We start from the raw sequence: 21,702 nt of genomic DNA on the forward strand, positions 1-21,702 counted from the left end.
GAACCCAAGAGCCCCCCAGGATTGTCCTCTTCAGGACGCCCTTTCCAGAAGGTGGGTTTGGTTTCCAGGCAGGTAGACAGCACAAGGGAAGAGCTCTTCTTCCTCAGCCCAGTGAGTTCCCAGGTTCCCCTGTTTCTTCCCAGTTTTTATCCATGAGACTGAGTTTACCAAATTCTTTGCTCAGTGTCCAAGTACAGGGCTTCATGTTTCAGCATTCCCAGGGAGTCTGTGTTTTCATAAGGACAAAGCGCCTGTTTGACTTACATCCAACATCTGAGCTTCTAGGTGGGGAATCTGAGGCATCGTCCTGGTGGAAGTTTCTTGGGGTCTGGGACACCTGGAGCTCCTGACGTCATACCCCTTAAATGATCACCTGTTCTACCTCGAGGGGTTGTGCAGGCTGGGGCTACCCCTTGCTCAAATCCATCTCGCTGAGCCAGTATAAGGAGATGCTAAGTCTTTTTATTGTTATAACATACCAGTTGTCCCTCTCGGGGCTAAACCACTCAGGACTGTTTCAAGGTCTCTCTGTGTACATTTGGCTCCACATTGCCTCAGGAAATAGTGAAAGCACTTTGAACAGTGACTTCTCTGATGTCTTTATGATCTGACTTAATTGAAAGATTAAAATTTCTTTCATCAAGGTGCTAGCAAGATTTGGTTTTGCCCTGGTAAAATCAGAGGCATGGGTTCATGCTACCCTTCATACACGTGTCTACATCACAGGGGCGTAATTCAAGATATGCAGGAAAACTGCAGTTCATAATTCAGGTCAAATGATGAATCCAAGCCTGAGATTCTCAGGACCGGAGGGAAAGGAGAGCCAGCAGAAATCCCCAAGGAGGGGCCACATAATGACCCATCTTCCCCTTCATCACAGAAGGCTGAGCACAGGACACTTGGTAATTGTCGAGTGTCCCCACTGTGCTGGCCATAGGTGGGGTGCACTTCCTTCAAGAGACACGTTAAATGTTTTCTGAAAGCCGAAGAGCATATGGTTAATGGTCACTTACTCACAAACAGTAGGGAAGGACAGACCCACGAAGGCACTGGAGAGATATTCTGTGTACATTTCATTTGAGACTCCTTCCAAGTAGTATTTCTGCCACGTGTCTTCCTCAATCTAAGGGAGAAGAACACAGGAGAAGGGTTTAAGATAGGATAGTAAAAGGAAAGTGGGGTTACCCCATCTGGCAAACAAATGAATGCACTGGTTGTGTCATGGCGACCTTCCTGAACAACCAGGAACATACCCCATCACCACATGAAGCTTCCATGCCCCTAAACTCACAGACTAGACGGATGTCCCCTCTAAAGCACCACTTCTTCCTAAACCTGTATGACTTCCAAGAATGTGGAGGCATGGGCACTCATCCACAATTGACAAAAATTTTTGAGAGCAATTTTTAAATTGTTATCAAAATGTATAAAAGTGTGTACTCTTTTACACAATTCCATTTTAAGTATTCATAGCAAAGAAACAAGTAGATAAGTATACACATACACATGTACAAGAACATCCTTCTTGTTCTTAGAACAAGAAATTAGAAATAACCACAAATGGTAGGTTTATACCATGGAATACAGGGAAGCAATTACAAATTATGATGAAAATGTATATATTTTCACAGAGAAATTACCTTAAAAGGCACATTACTAAATAGTGTGTATAGTCTGATCCTATTTTTAAATACCCTATAATTATCTGAATGTTCGTAAAGCCGTAGAAAAATCTAGAAAGCTTTATACCAAAACAGTAACAGTTGTTATCTCTCAGATGTAGAATGACACTTTTTCTCTATAGATTCCTGTATTGTCTGAAGGCTTTTGCAGTGAGCGTATATATATAACATGAAACAACATATCTATTTCTACTTTGGGGAAAAATTAGATTTTTCCAACACCACCTTGAATATCACAAAAAGTAAAATGAGGACTTTGCTGGTGGCGCAATGGTTAAGAATCCGCCTGCCAATGAAGGGGACATGGGTTCGAGCCCTGGTCCAGGAAGATCCCACATGCCGCGGAGCAACTAAGCCCGTGCGCCACAACTACTGAGCCTGCACTCTAGAGCCTGTGAGCCACAACTACTGAGCCTGTGTGCCACAACTACTGAAGCCTGAGTGCCTAGAGCCTGTGCTCTGCAACAAGATAAGCCACTGCAACGAGAAGGCCACGCACTGCAACGAAGAGTAGCCCCTGCTTGCCGCAACTAGAGAAAGCCCGTGCGCAGCAACAAAGACCCAATGCAGCCAAAAATAAATTTAAAAAATAAATAAATAAAATAAAACAATTGTAAAAAAAGTAAAATGTAGTTTCAGAAAGGTCTTAACCAAAATGTCATTAATATGTTTTTTTTTTTGGTCGTAATTAATCAAGTTCAACTGGTTTTCCCAACAGCCCTCTTCACGCTAGGTATTTCTGGAAAGGTTTTACCTTAGAATTGACCATTTAAAAGTATAAAGTAAAAACTACAAGAACGCTGAGCCCCTCTGGGAGCTTGGGGATGTCATGGATTCCCAAGGCAGGAAGACAGGCAGGCTGTGTGGTCCTTGGGTATCTGTAAGCTGCTGTCTCCCCAGTTCACTTCCACTGGAGGTTAGATAAGGGGGAGGATGAAAAGGAGCTTCCCAGTCAACTGGAAGTGGCTCTTAATAATGTCCTGTGCTGGTACTGAATTAAAAGGCATCTTGGGACTTCCCCGGTTGTCCAATGGTAAAGAATCCACCTACCAATGCGGGAGACGCGAGTTTGATCCCTGGTCAGGGAACTAAGATCCCACCAGCTGCAGGGCAACTAAGCCTGCGCGCCACAACTACTGAGCCCGCGCCTCAACTAGAGAGCCTGGTTTTTGCAAACTATAGAGCCCACGCACTCTGGAGCCCTCATGCCACAACTACAGAGCCAACGCACTCTGGATCCTGAGCGCCACAACGAGAGAGAGAAAACCCGCATGCCACAACTAGAGAGAAGCCCGTGTGCCACAACTAGAGAGAGAGGAGAAAAAAAAAAAAAACGCACACACTGCCAACTAGAGAAAAGCCCACACGCCACAACGGAGAACCCACATGCCGCAACTAAGACCAGACACAGCCAAAAACACAAAGGCATCTTGCTTATGACCCAACAGTCAGTTAACTGGGGGAAATGAAAGAGACTTGGAAACAGTGGGAAATGCACACCTACCATCTACTTGGTGATGTTCTGGAATACAAAGGCTAGGAATGATTTAGAAGTAAGTTGAATGCTCCCTGCTTCTATGCTATGTCTGCTTTGTGTTCTGGCTGGATTATAAGATTATGTGGGTTAACCTCATTAGTTTGTGCTGCTTCTAACCTACTACCACACATTAGAAATGTGCTATGCAATACTGCTGGGTATGGGTTGTTCATCTAAAAAATTAGTCTTCCCCAGAGTGGGGTCTTTCAAAACAAAAGGACTCAACCTTTTCTACTGTTAAACTTTATGATTTTAAAAATTAACTGCTATGTGTTTAGCTAAGCACAAACTTTTTAATTTCCCCGACTCATAAGATTTCAACTTATTTTTTCAAATAAAAGATATTCTTGACTTCATAAACAAAGGTTATTAATTCCAGCTAATTTGAAGAAAGCTTAGTCTGCATTAGTAAAGAGTTTGAAATATATAATATTTGGGGCACTATGTTATCATAATTTTTTATTGGTAAATAGGATAGTATCTGAGGGACTGCCAATTATAAATCCTCATAGTTGAGTTTTATGGGCAAATAGTTTTCTTGAAGTAGAAGAACTCAGCCTATTCTTTTAGCAGGGACATTCCTTTTATAATATGTTGCTTATGTTGCTAATTTAAATATTCCACTTAGCTTTCAAAAATAATGAAAATATGAAGCTTTATCTCAATTGATTGTTGGTGCTATTCCTCAATTAATATGATTTTAATTTGGTTCTTTTAGTTATGGTCATTATTTTCATGCCTCTATGTTCTAATGGAACTACTCTTGAGACCAAATTTTATTATAGGTTCATCACTAAACTTTTTAAGTAGAAATAAATTCTTTTTAGGATATTATATTCATGTTTCTTTTGAATTTAGCATAAATTGTTCATTGATTTATTGATTCAGCAAATAATTTTTAGCATATTCTGTGTCTTATGAGCCATTCTAGTTACTGACTGAATTTTATTTAAACTGGAATTTATTTTCCCATATTTTTCTCTTTGCCAGAAAAAGCATCAGATATACCTGTCTAAGATATATCTGATGATATATATCTGACTTTTGCTGATTTTTTTCCACATTTCTTTTCCTGAAAGTTTGTGGCTGATCTGAAATGCTTGAGGACTAAAAGCCAAAAAACTGGGGAAAAAAAAATGAACAGAACTTTTCTGGAAAGCAAAATGCCTCTTCCACAGACATATGCAGATGCTCAGATGGTATGTATAATGCGAGATGCAGAAGTACTGAATGGACTGACTAAAAGCTGAGGAGTTTAAATTCATTGTTATAACCCTTTAAGATTTCTACATCTTTAACACAAGTTCCCTATTGATAAGTTAACAAATTTTTCAGGTTCTCATAAATGTCCCCCCACACACATACACAAAAACTTACTGAAAATGATTTAAATGGTAAAATGGTAAATTTTGTTATATGTATTTTACCACAAGTAATTTAAAAAAAAAATACGTATAATATAAGGAGAATCAGTAATTATAATTAACACTTACACCCTTTAATCCTTAAGGGCAAGAATGACAAGTTGTGGCAGAACAACGACAGGAACAGGTTATCACATCAGGAGAGTCAGGGATAGAGCACCCAGCCTTAAGACACTGTAATGTGTCACAAACTCAGACAACAGAACCTCAATCTTCATCCCGAGGCAAGGGCTTCAATTACCCCTTCTTATCAAAGTTTACCTTTCTAAGTCTCAAGCACGGCACCTTTCACTTATTTTGAAAAAAGCAAAAGCAAAATGCACATTCCTTTTAGTTTTGTTAGCCATAACCAAATACATTCTTAGGGAAGGAAAAATTAGTATAAAATACAATACGTTGAGTTTAAAACACTTGACAGTGAACATAGAGACCTAGAGATGGTAGAATGAGTTACTGTCATTATAAGTCCCCTTTAACAGAGGCACAGAGAGGTTAAGTAACCCACTAAAGGTTACAAAGCCAATGAGTGGTACAAACAGGATTCAGAGTTCATACTGTTAACCACCCACCATATTATCTCTTGCTAGAGACTGACAAGGTAAATATATAGAGAAGCAGTGGTGCTAGGATTTTGGGGGGCTTGGAGGGTTTGTGGAATATAAGTACCTAAGAGGAAAAGCTCCTCAAGAACGCAAGATCTTAAACCCTGGAGCCCCTGACTTTGTGAGAAGTCCGTGAGAAGTAGTACTGATTTTAAGTCGAGCTGAAAGGAGAGTTCAGACCTCCTCTCAAAGCACGACGGCATCATTTCTATTCTATAAAATGGAACCATGCCAGCCTACAACTTCTTGCCTAAAATAGTACATGCTGTTCTCCACATCTGTGTTGTCGAAATATTTTAAACTGTAATGTGAATACACACTTCCCAGCAGAAAAGTGAAAGAATGGGACCAAAATGACTTAGGGAAAGGTGCCAAAATTAATTTGCCAGCCATTCAACCATCAGTCAAAGGCAAAGCATTTCCTGAGGCAGCAACTTCTCCTCTGGCTGTCACATCAAACTCCCGCTGCTTCAGAAGAGCACCTAGCAAAGATGAGCAGGTGATGTGCTCTGGGTCCTTATTCATCAAACACTCGCAGATCTTCAGTGAGAAAAGAGATCTGAGCCGTGGGGCTCGCTCGTCCACACTTCTCATAGTCTTATTTATCTGCCCTTCATTATCTAACTTTTCAACCAGTCTAGTTCAATCCCTTAAGTAAACAGTTGTACACCAATCTGGCGGCCGATGGCTCCACCACCAAAGGCACCATCAAACTGGAAACATCAGCCTTGGCTCTGGGGGAAGTAACACCTTCTTGCTCCCAGATTTTGCATGTGTTACTAACGGTGGGTCAGTAACGACACCTTTTATATTTTATGCTTTCTCTGATTAGGGTGAAACTGTGTTTCTCTAACGCTAGCAGCCCAGTGAATGTGAAAAATCAACCATCCCAGCTGCGGTATGTTATCGTCACTGTGATTTCTGTTTCCAGCAGAGTCTGAATAACTGTGTTGATTACAGCCAAATAATTTTGCCGAAGTCCATCCCTACCTCCAGAGTCGTATAAATAATTCCAAAGACTATCATATACCAATCCTTATTTAATTGAAAACAAGTACATTGTTTTAATCCAAATATACGTTATGTTGTGCACATCAAATATAAGGAACTAAGAGGAAATTATAAAAATCAATAACCATTATGTTAATAGCTGCAATAAGAAGAGGTGAGTTGTAACATACATACCAGCATTGCCCAAAACTGGTAGTAGAAGACTATTTATTGTAATAGCAGGTATTTATTACATTTATGATTTTTTAAAAATCTATCCAAATTCTCAATATTCTTGCTCTAAAGGATGTATAGTTTTAAATCATAAGTCCTTAATTAGAATCAATTAGCTACATCTGAATGAATATTTATACATATAAATTACACAATACATTGTCACTGTCCTTTGTAATGTGACAGTCTAAAACAGAGCGCACTGCCAGGAACTGGCCAACGTATCTGAGATTCCACAAAAACATATTTACGCCCACAAAAAACAGAGAACACCCACAGAATGTGTCAAGCTCTTAATTACAGTAATAAACATGGAATCAGCATTGATGGGCTCTAGGGTGATGAGCGTATGGGCTGGTCACTAAAATGAGTGGGGTCCTTTATCCCCACCCCTCAACGGCATGCTCTGCCACTGGGAAAAATCTGATTCAATGTTGCATCTAATCATTTCTTGCTGGAAAGAACAATGCTAAGGACAACTGATTGTTAAGAAGACTTTATCACTGACCCAGTTCCTGGATTCTCTCTCTCCTCCTTTATTTCCCTCTATGTTCCAATGTTAACAAACTTGCCGCAGTTTTTACCAGTGGGCACGCGGCTCTTTCTCCCTCTCTTCCTCGCCTCAACATAAAGTCGTAGAATTAAAAAACAAAACGTTTGAGTCTTGCTAGCTTAGCTCCTCACGAGTGCCAGAACAGAGAAAGCCTCGCTGCACAGCTTTCTGGGGGCTGGAGGAAACTGGTGATAAAGTTGAAAACAAAGGAAAGAAACAGAAGAGATGCGAAACCAACAGTGATTTGCACCTTTTCAGAATATATCTCTTCTCTGTGCCAAATTGCATATCAACGCTGTCCTTCTTGGATGCGGACTGTCAGGTCGGCTGTCCTTCCGAGAACAGCACTGGATTTCAGGGACCCCATAACGATTTGGCATTCCACAGTTATGGCCTATTTCAGATCGTATTTTCCAGAATGTGAGAATAGAACGAAAGGATCTCAGATTTTTCCAAAGGTTTTGGGACAATGTCAATTAAAACACATTTTTTGAAATTTGATGGAATGCAAGACAACTGGTTGCTTCAGCACTGAACGAATAAATAAACAACTCCAGAGATTAATTCTGGGGTGGACTTCCACTGAATCTCTTAATCCCAGACTAGTGGGCTGCAGGCTATCAAATGAGATTTCTTCCATCAAGCATTATGGAAAAAAAACATCAGCCCACATGAAGTGTTCAGAGCGAGAGCAACAGACCACACCACGTGCAAAAGAGTTAGCAGACAGGGTATTTTCCCCCCTGCTATGTTACCCCAACTTAGATTACTTCTGAAAACACAGAATGCCAGAGGAACTGAAGTTAAAGGAAGGGTTAACAGAAAGAGTGATATGAGAACTTTTAAAAATAATTATCAGTTATAAATTATTTCAGAAAGTGTGGCCTATGTGGCAGGAAATCGGTATTTTAATACGTAGGTAGGTTGTTCTACCCTTTTCTTTTTTTCCTCTCCAATGTAGAAAAGGTATTTATGCTTAAGTGTGGCCAGGCCTTTTTAAAGATGGGTCTATTCACTATCTGTCCAAATAGGACTTTGGTTTTGCCATCTTGATAATAGTTAAGAACATCCTCACTTGTGCTTCAAATAATAAGGTTCTTAAAATACTACTAAAAATAATTCTCATCTGGGTAGGGCAAGCAGCAAGTAAGTGTTCTCAAGCAGACGCCTGCCAAGCAATCCTCAGGAGAACAATTCAGTCCCTGGCAGGCAGGATTTTCCAGAACAGAGCTTCTCAACCCATTTGGGGTGAGAGACCAGGGTTTTACTTTTATTTCTAGTATCCATCGTTTTGCAGACTCAAACTTCTGCAAAATCTAACAGAAATGATTTCCAAAACAAAAGAATAGACAAGACATGCAAAATACAAGTCCAAAATTTCTATCATTAGATTCAACCAATATATAATTAATCTGGCAAATTGCTCTAAAAGTTCCTAAGCACTCCTCTCATGTTCCGTACTTGCCACTTCGTGGACGAGTAGCAAACAGTTCATGGCACCCATCCACAGACTGCATTTGCAGTTGTGCTGGTCCTACTCTATCTTACAAACCTTACTTCTCACAATTTCCCCCCAATTCCAGTAAAGTAGGATTATCCCCAACTAAGATTTCCCAAAGTAGCCTCGACAGAACTCACTAACAGGTGTCACCTTGAACATAAGAGAGTGAAGAGGGAGTCTATGGTGTCCCCATTAAAATATAGGTTTTTTGAAGGCAGAAAAATTCACCGGAGTCTCCAGAGTTTGGAACAGTGCATGGAACATAGCAGTAGCTCAATATTTGCTGAATGGATGAAACACATTTGGGAAGTGCTGGATTTCACAACGTCAAACTGGGGAGTTTTTTAGTGCAACTCAAGAGTATTTCACATGTTACTATGAATTGTAAATCTCCAAAGGGAAAACATGGTACTAAGTCACAGAATCCTTTATTTCAAGGAGCAGCTCATGGAGACCAGCAATGCTATTCTAAAAACTTCCTCCCTCTGATCTCCCCACCACTTCATTTCCCTGATCCTACTGTCAGAAATCTCTGTGTGGCAATTTTCAGCTGTCAAGATCCAACTCTACCTGTAAGTTCCCATCGTATGCCACCTCGTCTGTGAGGACTTTCCTCATCTCCCCAAATTGATGTGCTCTGCCCTGCCTTAATGGGAACACAAATCATGCCCACCTCTGGTGAGCTTGGGACGGCTAAAAGAGATAATGGATAAAGAATGCTTAGAACATTCCCTGGTTGGCAGTACGCACTCAGTATGCGTTAGTTGTTATTAGCTACCGTCATAGCATCTGAGTCTTCTAACATCTGACAAGAACTATAATAAAGTGGAATTCTGGAACACGAGACCCTCCCTTAGGCATTCAACTTTGAATCTTCTAGAGCAAGCAGCATACTACCTTATGAGGTGCTTATAAGAGGTGCTTAATTAATATTTGTTGAATTGAACTCAGCAAGAAAAAACTGGAGAAAGAGACACAAAGAAACGAGCACAATTTTTCCAGGCATCTAATCACAAGTCAGTGCTGATAACTTCATAGCATTTAGTGTTGACCATGAAAGGAACCAATTTCTGCCCCCCGAATGCTGAAAAATTCTGCATTCTTGGCATCTCATAGGGAACGTGTAGAGTCGGGTGATTTTTAAACTTCCCAGAACACTTCCTACTGAGCAGTACATTTCTGGGAAACTTTGTCATCACAGAACATCTTGGGCTACTTAGCAAGTGGCTTATGGTTTTCTAAATTCTAGATCCAATACCTTGGAGGCTTGAATTTGAAAGAAGGGACTCTCAGGAACTGCTGTATTTGCCAATCTAACAGAAGTCCTACCTCTTACTAGCTAGGAGTCCCACTGCACTCCCTGCAGAAAGGAGCCCCCTTTGCTCCGTCTCATGACTATGCTCTCTTTCCCATGTGACCTAGCCCTCTATCTTCTGGACTGCACTCTTTTGAATTCCAATGTAGGGTCAAACAACAATTCAACAGGAAATAGACTGAGCCCAGCAAAGGCTGCATTTGGCAATTCCATTACTCCTAAATTCTAAAATTGAGACCCAAAACAACTGTTTGCTATTAACTAATTAAGAACTGGGAGAAAAAGAAAGGAGTTAGATAGAAAAGCATTTGAATCAGCCCGGGAATTATGAGGTTTCTTTTAATAAGACAAACCATTAGAGAATTACCTAAGCGTTTGCAAAATCTTCAATATTTTGGACAGTTTGGGGAGAATCCCACTGCATCCACTGAAGTTAACACAGGATAGTTTCTCACCAGTGGGCATGTCTAAGGCTGTGAGTCCAGTGCTCCCCAAACTCTGAAGAGCATGTAAATCACCCAAGGGTGTTAGTAAAATGTGCTTTCTGTAGTCCTGGGGTGGGGTCTAAGATTCTGCATTTCTAACAAGCTCCCAGGCAACAGGAATACTCCCCGAACATGGACCACACGTACAGTAGCAAAGGTATTCCCAAAGAGAGTGAAGAACACGGAACAAGTATTCTCTTTGAGGACCAGAGAGTCAATCATGGCCCAAAGGATTTGAATAAGAGATGCAAAAGGATGCTTTCTACGAGTATCACTAACTACTGGAGTCAGTTACAGAGAAAGCCTGTAGATAATTAAGCACAAGATGGGTATCCCAGTGTTTGGGTTGCTGTGCTAATTAGTCTAAACAATATTTCAGGGATCCAGATTTATCTACCCAGTTTCTCTCCATTGATCCAATGACCCCAATAGTAACTTAGTCTCCCCTTCAATGTGGGCTGTGTAAAGAGAGAACAATGACACAGTTATATTTAATTCAGTTAAAGTTTCAGAAAATGGCTATTTGTATCCTTAATTTCTATTTAACTTTTCCATTTTAGGACACAGTGTTGAGTGTGAGGACAAAAATGTTTGCCAACTCAGTCCTGTTTTAGTGACAGCAGATTCTGGATACTCATGTCTCGTATCGCTGTACAATACGGCCTAATGAAGTCGAGGCAAAGAGACTAGATTTCATTTCAGAGCAAAGGGTTTCAGCCATCAACTTTTGCTTTCTGGCTGAACAGAGCCATTCAAGCCGCGAGCATAAGTTCTGCTAGTTTTAGGTATCAGGGTGATTGGGAAGCCACATGGGTTGGGAGCCAGGCACCCAAGGTAGAGGTACCCGCTTTATTGGGTATTCGCTGTTACCTGGAAAAATCTCTTGCCAGCTAGAGAATATTTTCACAGGAAGTTAGAAATGACTTGAGATTCCCCTCTGTGGCTTCCTGGAGTGGATTTTAGGCCTCCTCAAAATGACATTTGGTTCAGAGACTGAAAGGGGACAGCTTATAAATTGCTGAGGTATTTAGCTGGCCTTAGCAGTTTCTGTTTAAGAGGGGCCGTGATCCTGAGTGCAGCAGCAATGTAGGAAGTACCAAAGCACATGCAGCCTCTGGGTTCAACTCCCAGCCTCACTGAACGTCCCTGGGCCAGTTGTATAACCTCTCCAAGCCTCAATCCCCTCACCTGCAAAATGAGAGCGACAATAGTACCTACTTCCTAGGAAGACAGATGAAATGAGGTGATCCGTGTAAAACACCTAACATAGTGCCTGGCAAATACCTAATGTTTTCTGAGTGCCTCCTACGTGATAGGTGTGTGATAGGTACTTTGGCGGCTTAATCATACTAAGAGGTGGCACTTACTGAGTGTGTACCCTGGAGATGCTCTAGAAATGCTCTATCATAAATAATGAGTGTTGGTGATGGTGATGGTGATGGTGATGGTGATGGCGATTATGAAGACATCTCTACCACTCGCACAAGGGAACACAGCCAGTTAGACGTTGGGCCAGTGATTCGTGGCTTCCTATTGCTTAGTTGCTACTGGAAAAACCTGGAACATCACTAATCAACAAATGATCCTCTGGACTGAGGAGAAAAACTAAGTACCTTGAGTTTATCCCCAAAAGACAGCAGTGTTCCCTGGAGGTCCTCCCTCCCCCTCCCCTTCCCTAGTGGCCAGCAAGTTCACTCTGAATAGACAGCATGATAAGAGAGAAGTTAGGTATTTGGAGGAACTGACTGTCTCCCCAAATAGGAGAAAGGTCATACGTGGATATAAAGACCCAGCCTGGTCTCCTGAAAGGAGCCCTGAGACAAAACGACCCTGATGGGTAGACTGGATTAGCTACTTCCAATTTCTGGGCTTGACTCTTGCCTACATCCTTCCAGTGGAGACTCACTAGATTCTACTTTCATCTTTCATCCTCCCTCCTAGCAAATGGCTTTCCTCTTTGTTTGCCAGGTATCAGTTCAGACTGATTCTGAACTGATAACCTGGCACATCCCTGGTCCACCAGAAAGGCGTGCTAATACCCTGATGCTTGTTCAAACATTACTTTTAAAAGTACTTGTTTAACTTGTATTTGGAGTAGAGGCTGAGTGCTGGGTGGGGATGAAAGGGAGAAGAATGACCACAGGTCAGAGCCCTCTATTGCCCTCAGCAATTCAATCCTGGCCCCAATTTTGCATACTCCCCTCAGCAAAAGAAAAGCCTTGCAATTAAGTGGATGCGACTTTTTAGAAGGCAAATTAGAAAATATCTGTTGTTACTTGAACATGGAGTAACATGTTCAAGGGAACTCATTCCTCCTATCCCCAAGAGTTTCCCTAAGTATTCCTTCCAACCACAAACTGTATGCCTCCTGAGAAGAGTTCTGGAAGGCACATTTCCTCCTTCTTGTTGCATTTCTTGGAAGATTTCAGCCCTTGTTATAGTTCAGTATTCCCAGAAAATTGCCAGGATGGTATCCTACAGTTGGTTTGAGATGAGAAGAAAGAGAAGACGCGTGATAATCCTGCTTGGTCAAGGAGAGGTCTCTCTGTTCCTGTGCCCATTGGTTCTATGAGCAAGTTCAAGTCCACAGTACATATCAATCCTCCAGGCAGGACCCGGGAGGTCACTACACTCTCTGAGTTCTCCACAGGTAACACAGCCCAGCACACAGCTGTTCTCCTTCCAGGCACTGCCACTGCAGGGCTCTGTCCTGGGCAGGGCTGCACTTGCTGGCTGGACATTCATTACGTATGGAAAAGAACAGCCAGCAAGTCTCCATTCACTGAGAGGCCTGGGAAAAGCCAGACAGGTGCATCCAGGTTTCACCTGTACATGCAGGTAAAATCTAGCTGTGGGGGTAAGGGACAGGAAGGTTGAGGGACCCAGTGTCACTTAGGCTGATGAACAGTGCTGCTGCCCTAGAAAATGTACTCAGGCAGAAGATTCTACTAATTCCGTATCTCACCACAGAGTTCCAGGGACCTCCCCCAATATCAGTCATTTACAAAGATTTTGGCAACACGAAATTATATGTAATTTACACCACCCTAGAGAGTGGCTTTAGATTAGGTTCATCCCTCTGTGTTCTCCCATCAGTGACCCAATCCTAATCCAGTGTCAGATCTCATCACAAATAGAAACCCAAACAGTACCACCAACCACTAAGGAATAAGAAGGGAGTGACGTACCGTCATGTACTGGTAATCTTTCCAACAATCTGCTAGGCTCTTCCACTTTTTACTGTGGGTGGATATGAAGCTCAGAAAGCTTGGGCAAGCAGTGCGAGGTCTTACAACAAATCACGTCCTAATTCAGAGGCTTACAACACACCCCCAACCCCAGCCTTCCGCCCACTGCACGGCTTCACAACTCCCCTCACACTTCACAAGTGAGGGAGAACAGGAAGGGTGAGGCTGTGCTGGCACATCTGAATAACATAGTGTTCCATGGATATATCTGGACAGGGGGACACCATCCAAGATCTTTGGATGATCAAGTCTAATACCTAATCCAAATTCTGAAAGAGGTACCAAATATTCCTCTTTCACTGATTTTTTCCTCACTAGTCCATTTAAGGAGAAGAAAAAATAACCAACCATTAAGATAAACGGCCTTCTCACTGCCAAACTTTAGCTGAAACAGGAAACCAATAGAAACTCCTTAAGAAATGATATTTATTTTGTCAGTCTAGGAAAAAAAGGAGAAACTAATTAAATCCATTGTCCTAAAAAGCAACACCATAAATATGGAGGCTAGGCATAAACATAGACTTCTCTTTGCAGACTGACCACAACAAAGGGCTTTTGCACCCCCAGGTCAGTGGGCATAGAGCTGTATGTTAGTTTTTGGTGGGCAGAGATACTCTACCTGCTGACACGGTATGGGGGAAAGGGAGGAAGTGATATCTCTCACTTATATAATGTCAATTAATTCCATCCGCTTCCCAGCCTACTTCCCATCCCCTAGTGTACTCAAAACACACATCAAGGCAGGCAGAACACCCGTATTTCTTAGTACTTGAAACCCTAATCAGTGGGCCTGCATCACTCTTGCTACCGTGGGATACATGTGGCAGCTGATAAAAACTACAAAAATTACACCCAGTTGAAAGGTTTTATTGCATGCCATTTTTCAAGATGGCAGATGGATGCCTAAAATTGATCTCAGCGTCATTTTACAGGTGTCCCAAAGTTTCTCTAAATCAGCCAAATGAGTCTGAAGTGGAAACAGCCACCTCCCATTGTTCCACCAGGAGATGTGCAGGATTCCACAGTAATGCAGCTTGCCAGGTTATGCTATTCACAGTCTCTGATGAAAAGGTGGATTCCTTCAAACTCACCCCAAAGAGAGTGATGACTGAATACACTAAAAGGACATGATGATGATGACACTGCCTTAGAGGCAATATTCTCCCTGGTCCAGCTATAAAGGACGAACGTAGAATATTGTTTCTAAAGTGATATCTGGTTTTCGGGCTCTGGATAAAATAGAATGAGGACACTCCACCCTGTGGAGTTGATTGCATCTATTAAACCTGGACAAAATGCACGGAGCAGCTATTTGAAGTCTCTGAGACAAACGGTGGCAAACAGATTAGGGAAAATGACCAGAATTGGAAGTCCCACCAAATCCGCAGTGAGTTTACCATTGTTTTTGCTCTGGTATCCTCTAACCTGACTTTGAGGAAGCCCAGAAGCTGTAAATGAAGACGAGAATGTGGAAAGACAAAGCCCCAAGAGCAGCTCTCATTCTGGCTCAAAGACCGGTAGAGGCAATTCCTAACACTCAGAGAGAATGGGGACATCATGGTTTGGGTTCTTTTTGCTTTTCTTCTCTTTTCTTGCATCTCCACCCCTAAGACACCCAGTGCTGGCAGTAGCAGCAGTGGCAATGGGAGATAAAAGGAGGCAGGAGAAACTTTTCTGGCAAGAGGGTCTGAGGTCCAAAGACAGTGAGGCAAAGGCCTATTGTTCTTTGTCTCTCTTCGTCCTCCCACTGGTTTGCCCAGGTGAGGAAACAGTAGCAGAAAGTGTATAACAAACCAGGGTAGCTAAAGCCCCAGCTTTCTGGTCAGAGGATAGAAAGGAAAACTCCATGGAAGCTCAAATTCCCCTGGAGATCACAGAGAAAGAGGACTTAAGAAAGGAGTCCCTCACAATTACTTACGAACTCCTGGGCTCACCCTGAGCTGTGCAAGGATGAAACTGACCCTACACAGCATATATAGATTTTGAGGACTAAAGCATAATATGAACTGTCACCCAGTTTGAGATTGACGTGGGACAGGTCCAAACAGCACTGCCAATGTTTTGAAAATTCAACTCACATTGGAATTACAACCCATAGAAGCTTGGCCACAATTTCAGTCTAAAATAAAACAGGTCATTACATGCCACAATAAAATTATCAGTGTGTTTGCAAGTTTTAAACAAGACCCAGAATTTCATAATAACAAAACAAAGTGTCGAGAATACAATAAAAAAAGTACTTGGCATATGAATAACTAAAAAAAAGAATCTCAACTTGCATACAATGCCTACATGGCACAAACATTAGAATTATCTAACAAGAGCCTAAAGTAGCTATCATAAAATGTTCCAATAACTAAGAGAGAACACTTTTGTAAAGAATTAAAAGACAGAAAGCCTTCGTAAAGAAACAAGATAAAAATAATTATGTGAAAATTCTAGAATTGAAAAATATAATAACTAGCACACTCAGGGGACAGGCTCAATAACAGGATGGAGATGAAAAAGGAAAGAAGCAATAAACCTGCAGCTAGATCAATATAAATTGTACAAGTTGAACAACAAAGAAAAAATATTGAAAAAAAATGAATAGAGCCTCAGGGCCCTGTGGTATATTCAAAAGTCCCACATTTGTGTCATAGGAATTCCAGAAGGAGAGGAGAAAGAGTATGGTACAGAAAATATATATGAGGAAATAATGAATGGAAACTTCCCAAATTCTATCAAAGACAAACCTAGAGATTCAAGAATCTCAGGCCCAGCAGAATAAACCCGAAGAAATAATGCTTAAACTCAGTGTAATCAGATGAGAGAAAACTAAAGTCAAAAAGAAAATCTTGAAAGTAACCAGAGAAAAGTGACTCATTACTTATAGGTTAACAATTCAAATGACTATAGATTTCTCACCTGAAACAATGGAGGCAAGAAGGAAGTGAAACAACATACTTAAAGTCCTGAAAGAGAAGATTAGTCAACCCAGAATTCTGTACCCACCAAAAATGTCCTTCAGGAATGAAGATGAAATAAAGACATTCTCAGATGAAGGAAAATTGTATTTGTTGCCAACAGACTGATCTAAAGGAATTGCTAAAGGAAGTTGTTCAGACAGAATGCAAATGATTCCAAGGGGAAAGATGGAACATCAGGAATGAAGAGAGAACAACAGAGATATCAGAATAAATATAAAAGACTATACTTCTCTTGAGTTCTTTAAAATACGTTTGATGCCGGAAAAGAAAAAGTTATAGCATTGTCTGATGCCGTTTTCAACAACACAAGTATAACAAAAAATGGGGAGGGTAAAGAGACCTATAGCATTATGCTGGTGAATCACTGAATCTAAGTAGACTTGGAAAGTTAAGTAGGTACATGACAATCCCAAGGGCAATCAGTTAAAAGACTACATAAAGTTATATAATAAGAAACACTGTAAATGAAATGAAATCTAAAAATATTCAAAATAACCCAAAAGAAAATAAAGAGGAAAGAGGAGAACTAAAACAGAGAAAATCGACAGAAAACAAATAAAATATTAGATATAATCCAAACATATCTATAATTACATTTTACATAAATGGTCTAGTACACCTTTTTTTTTTTTTTTTTTTTTTTTTTTTGGTGGTACGCGGGCCTCTCACTGTTGTGGCCTCTCCCATTGCGGAGCACAGGCTCCAGACGCACAGGCTCAGTGGCCATGGCTCACGGGCCCAGCCTCTCCGCGGCATGTGGGATCTTCCCGGACCGGGGCACGAACCCGTGTCCCCTGCATCTGCAGGTGGACTCTCAACCACTGCGCCACCAGGGAATCCCCTAGTACACCTTCTAACGAATGGAGATTTACAGAATAATTTTTTTAATTGACCCAACTATAAGCTGGCTATAAGGAAATCACTTAGAATTTAAAGATATATTTTTAGTTTGGTTCAAACAAAAAAATCATGAGAACAGATACATTTTTTTCATGAAAACACTAATCAAAAGAATTATTGGGGCTTCCCTGGTGGCGCAGTGGTTGAGAGTCCGCCTGCCGATGCAGGGGACACGGGTTCGTGCCCCGGTCCGAGAGGATCCCACATGCTGCGGAGCGGCTGGGCCCGTGAGCCATGGCTGCTGAGCCTTCGCGTCCGGAGCCTGTGCTCCACAACGGGAGAGGCCACAACAGTGAGAGGCCTGCGTACCGCAAAAAAAAAAAAAAAAAAAAAAGAAATACTGAGTGGGTCTATTAAATCAGATCTGAAGTCTTCCAGATTTAAGAACAAAGAAAATTGCCAAGGATATTAGGGGCAATATATAATGACAAAAAGTTCAGTTCATCAAGAAAATGCAACAATCCAAACATATATATCCTCAGCAGAGTTTCAAAATTCACAAAGCAAAATTTGATAGAACTAAAATAAACAAATCCATAATTATAGCTGGAGACTCAGCACTCATCTCATTGTCATGGGTAGAACTAGTAGACATAAACTCAGCAAGGGCATAGAACGGAACACCATCCACCAACTGGCCCTAATGAACATTTATAAAACACTCTACCCAACAATATATCAGGATATATATTCTTTTTAAGCTCCCATGGAACATTCACCAAGATAGACTGTATAAAACACACTAACAGGGCTTCCCTGGTGGTGCAGTGGTTAAGAATCCACCTGCCAATGCAGGGGACATAGGTTCAGGCCCTGGTACGGGAAGATCCCACATGCTGCGGAGCAACTAAACCCGTGCGCCACAACTACTGAGCCTGTGCTCTAGAGCCCATGCTCTGCAACAAGAGAAGCCACCACAATGACAAGTCCGTGCACCGCAATGACAAGCCCGCACACTGCAACAAAGAGTAGCCCCCGCTCGCCGCAACTAGAGAAAAGCCCATGCGCAGCAACAAAGACCCAATGCATCCAAAAATAAAATAAATAAAATTAAAACACACTAACAAATTTAAAAGAAGTGAAATCATACAAAGTAGGTTCTCTTACCATAATGGAATCAGACCATGAATAAATAATAGATATATAAGAGGAATATCTCTAAATACTTGGAAATTAAGCAACACACATTTAAATAACCCATGGGTCAAAGAAGAAGTCTCAAATGGAATTATAAAATATTTTTAACTAAATGAAAAAGAAAGTACAACATTTTAAAAATTGTGGAATGCACCTAAAGCAGTGCTTAGAAGGAAATATATAGCATTAGATGCTTATATTAGAAAAGTATCAAATCAATAACCTAAGCTTCATTTAAGCTAGAACAGTAAAATAAACCCAAAGTAAGCAGAAAGAAAACAGAAAAATAAAGAAAATAATGCCACCAAAAAACTTTGAAAAGATCAGCAAAATTGACATGTATAAGACTGACAAAAAATGAAAAAAAAAAGGAAGGGAGGGAGGGAGACACAAATCAAAAAATCAAGGACGAGAGAGAGGTTATCATTAGAGACCCTGCAGACATTAGACAGGCAGTAACAGACAACCACAAACAACCTACATGCAGCAACTGAACAACTCAAAGAAATTAGACTAATTCCTAAATTTCTCAAAAACCTCAAACGGCGGCAACTCACTCAGGATTAAATAAATAACCTAAATAGACTTACAGCTATTAAAGAAATTAAATTAGTCTTTAAAAACCTTTGGGAAAATAAATTGAGGCCCAGATCACTTCACGAGTGAATTCTACTAAACATTTAAGGAAAATATAAAACCAATTCTACACAATCACTTCCAGAAAATAGAAGGGAAAGACTTCCCAACTCATTTTATGAAGTCAACTTTACCCTGATACTAAAGCCAGACAAAGACAGTGTAAGAAATCTATAGAACAATATCTACTCACAAACACAGACATAAAAAATCTTCGCAAACATATCAGCAAATCAAATCTATATATCTACCTATAACTATATATATATATATATATATAGAGAGAGAGAGAGAGAGAGAGAGAGAGAGAGAGAGAGAGAGAGAGGGAAATAGATACAGATATAAATAATCACACTATGACCAAGTGGGGTCTATCCTGGAATGCACAGTGGCTGGTTCAATATTCTCAAATCAGTGTAATCCACCATATTAACAGTGTAAAGAACAAAAACAACATGATTATATGAATTGATGCAGAAGAAGCATTTGGCAAAACTCAAAATCCATTCACAATAAAAACTCTCATCAAATTATTAATAGAAAAGAACTTCCTCAACCTCAGAAGAAGAACATCTACAGAACACCTACAACTAACGTTATACTTCATGGTGAAACAATGAATATTTTCCCCCTAAGAGTAGGAATAAATCAAAGATGTCCACTCTCACTCCACGTATTCCATATCCTGGAAGAAGTGCTAGCCAGTGTAACAGAGTTAAGGATTCAAGGTCAACATAGAGAAATAATGTGCGTTTCTACGTACCACCAATGAACAACTGGAAACTGAATTTTTAGAAAATGCCACTTACAATATCTCCCCCAAAATGTAATACTTATGTATAAATCTAACAAAAATGTACAGAATCCGTTTGCTGAAAACCACAAAACACTGATGAAAGAAGTTAAAGATTATCTAATAAATGGAGAGACCGCGTTCATGGGTTGGAATCCATGTTCATGGATGCCAATGCTCCCCCAAGTTAGTCTATGGGTTTAACATGTTTCAATCAAAAGAGCAGTAGGAGTTTTTGGAGGTATAGAAAAGCTGATCCTAAAATGTATATGAAAAGGCAACAACACTAGAATAGCCAAAGCAACTTTGAAAAAGAACACATTTGGAGGAATCATATTACCTAATGCCAATTTTAAGTCACAAAGGATTATTCCCGGATCTTAAAACCCAATGGAATTTGTCTGGTTGGATTTTGAACGTACTTGGGGCTGGTAGCTCCTTTCTTCCTTCCATTTTCTCCTCTTTGGAATGGGAATGCCTGTAACTGTTATCTTATGGCTGTCCTACTATTAGAGTTTAGAGGCAGAATACTTGTTTTCTAGTTTTATGGAAACGAGATGCCCTGCAAACACCTTGACTTTAGTCCAGTGAAACTGAATTCAGACTTTTGGCCTCCAGAAAAAGAAGAGAAAAAATCAGTTGTAAGCAACTAAGTTTGTAGTAACTTATTATAGCAGCCAGAGGAAATTAATACATATGGTTTCATTTCTCTTGGGAAGATACCCAGGAGTAGAACTGTTGGGTCATATGGAAACTCTCTATTTAACATTTTGAGAAATCCCCCAAATTTTCAAAATTAAAAACCTTATCTGGAAAAGACAGTGTTAGAAATTTTCCTTTCTTCCTCTTCTTGGCATTGTTTAACCCTCTGGATTGCACGTCCTCTTACTGATACGACCCCCCGCCCCCGGCCCCTATTGGAAATCTACCATACTGCATTCTGACCCACTTGCGCCCTCCTTCAGAGGCTTGGGACTATCCTTTTGAGCTTTCTTACATCCCCCCTCAGCAAATAGGTCATCATCTCCCTCCCCTGATCCACTGCGGCACTTGACTTGAGCAACAAATTCTCCCACGTGACAAGGCATTACGGTCTAGGGAAAACAACAGTGCCTGGGTCTTTTCCAGACTAAGGCACCATGGAGCGAATGGGTGCAGAGGTAAGAATTTCCCACCTTTGAAAAATGTCTAAATTTTTATAGCATGTAATTTGGCATGGTTGGAGAAACCTAGGATACTACTTTTACAAATATTGCAAAGTGAATTCTGTTCTTAGAAGCTATTGATTTGAATACAAAACTAAGTAGTGTTCATATCTGAGACGTTTCTCCAGGGGAAGCAACGTGTAACAGTGGGGAAAGCACTGAGCTAAGAACCCAACGATCTAGCATCATCATGGTCCTTGCTCTATCAAATCCCGTCCAGCATCATCTTCTATTTCCTCTTCTCCTATTTCTTCCTACCCTACAGGGGAGAAAGGGTCAGAAATGCCAGCTTCTCCGCATTAGGCACATTTCCCAAATGATACTCGATACCTGTGTACCAAATGAAAATAATTTAAGTTAAATGCATAGCTTATAAATTCTAAAGTGCTACGCACACTTAGAGTGCTATGATAACTTTAAAGATCTTGACAAAATATCTCCCTTATCAAACCAATGGTGGTTTCTCACTTTGCACCCCCTAGATATGTAGA

At 40.7% G+C, this 21,702-nt stretch overlaps 1 protein-coding gene across 17 annotated transcripts in view; it reads right to left on the bottom strand.

The window, feature by feature from the left end:
• KCNMA1 (potassium calcium-activated channel subfamily M alpha 1) overlaps positions 1-21,702 on the bottom strand; it is a 749,169-nt gene that overhangs the window by 167,881 nt on the left and 559,586 nt on the right. For all 17 annotated transcript variants that reach the window (XR_007471407.1, XM_004273064.3, XM_049697236.1 and 14 more), the window contains exon 15: positions 1,014-1,123. Coding sequence is in view for 16 of the 17 variants with exons in the window: in XM_004273064.3 (XP_004273112.1) it covers positions 1,014-1,123 (110 nt within the window). In the remaining variant the exon portion in view is untranslated. The remainder of the gene's footprint in view (positions 1-1,013; positions 1,124-21,702) is intronic.

This window comes from Orcinus orca, chromosome 14, assembly GCF_937001465.1.
Source record: "Orcinus orca chromosome 14, mOrcOrc1.1, whole genome shotgun sequence".
Lineage (NCBI taxonomy): Eukaryota > Metazoa > Chordata > Mammalia > Artiodactyla > Delphinidae > Orcinus > Orcinus orca.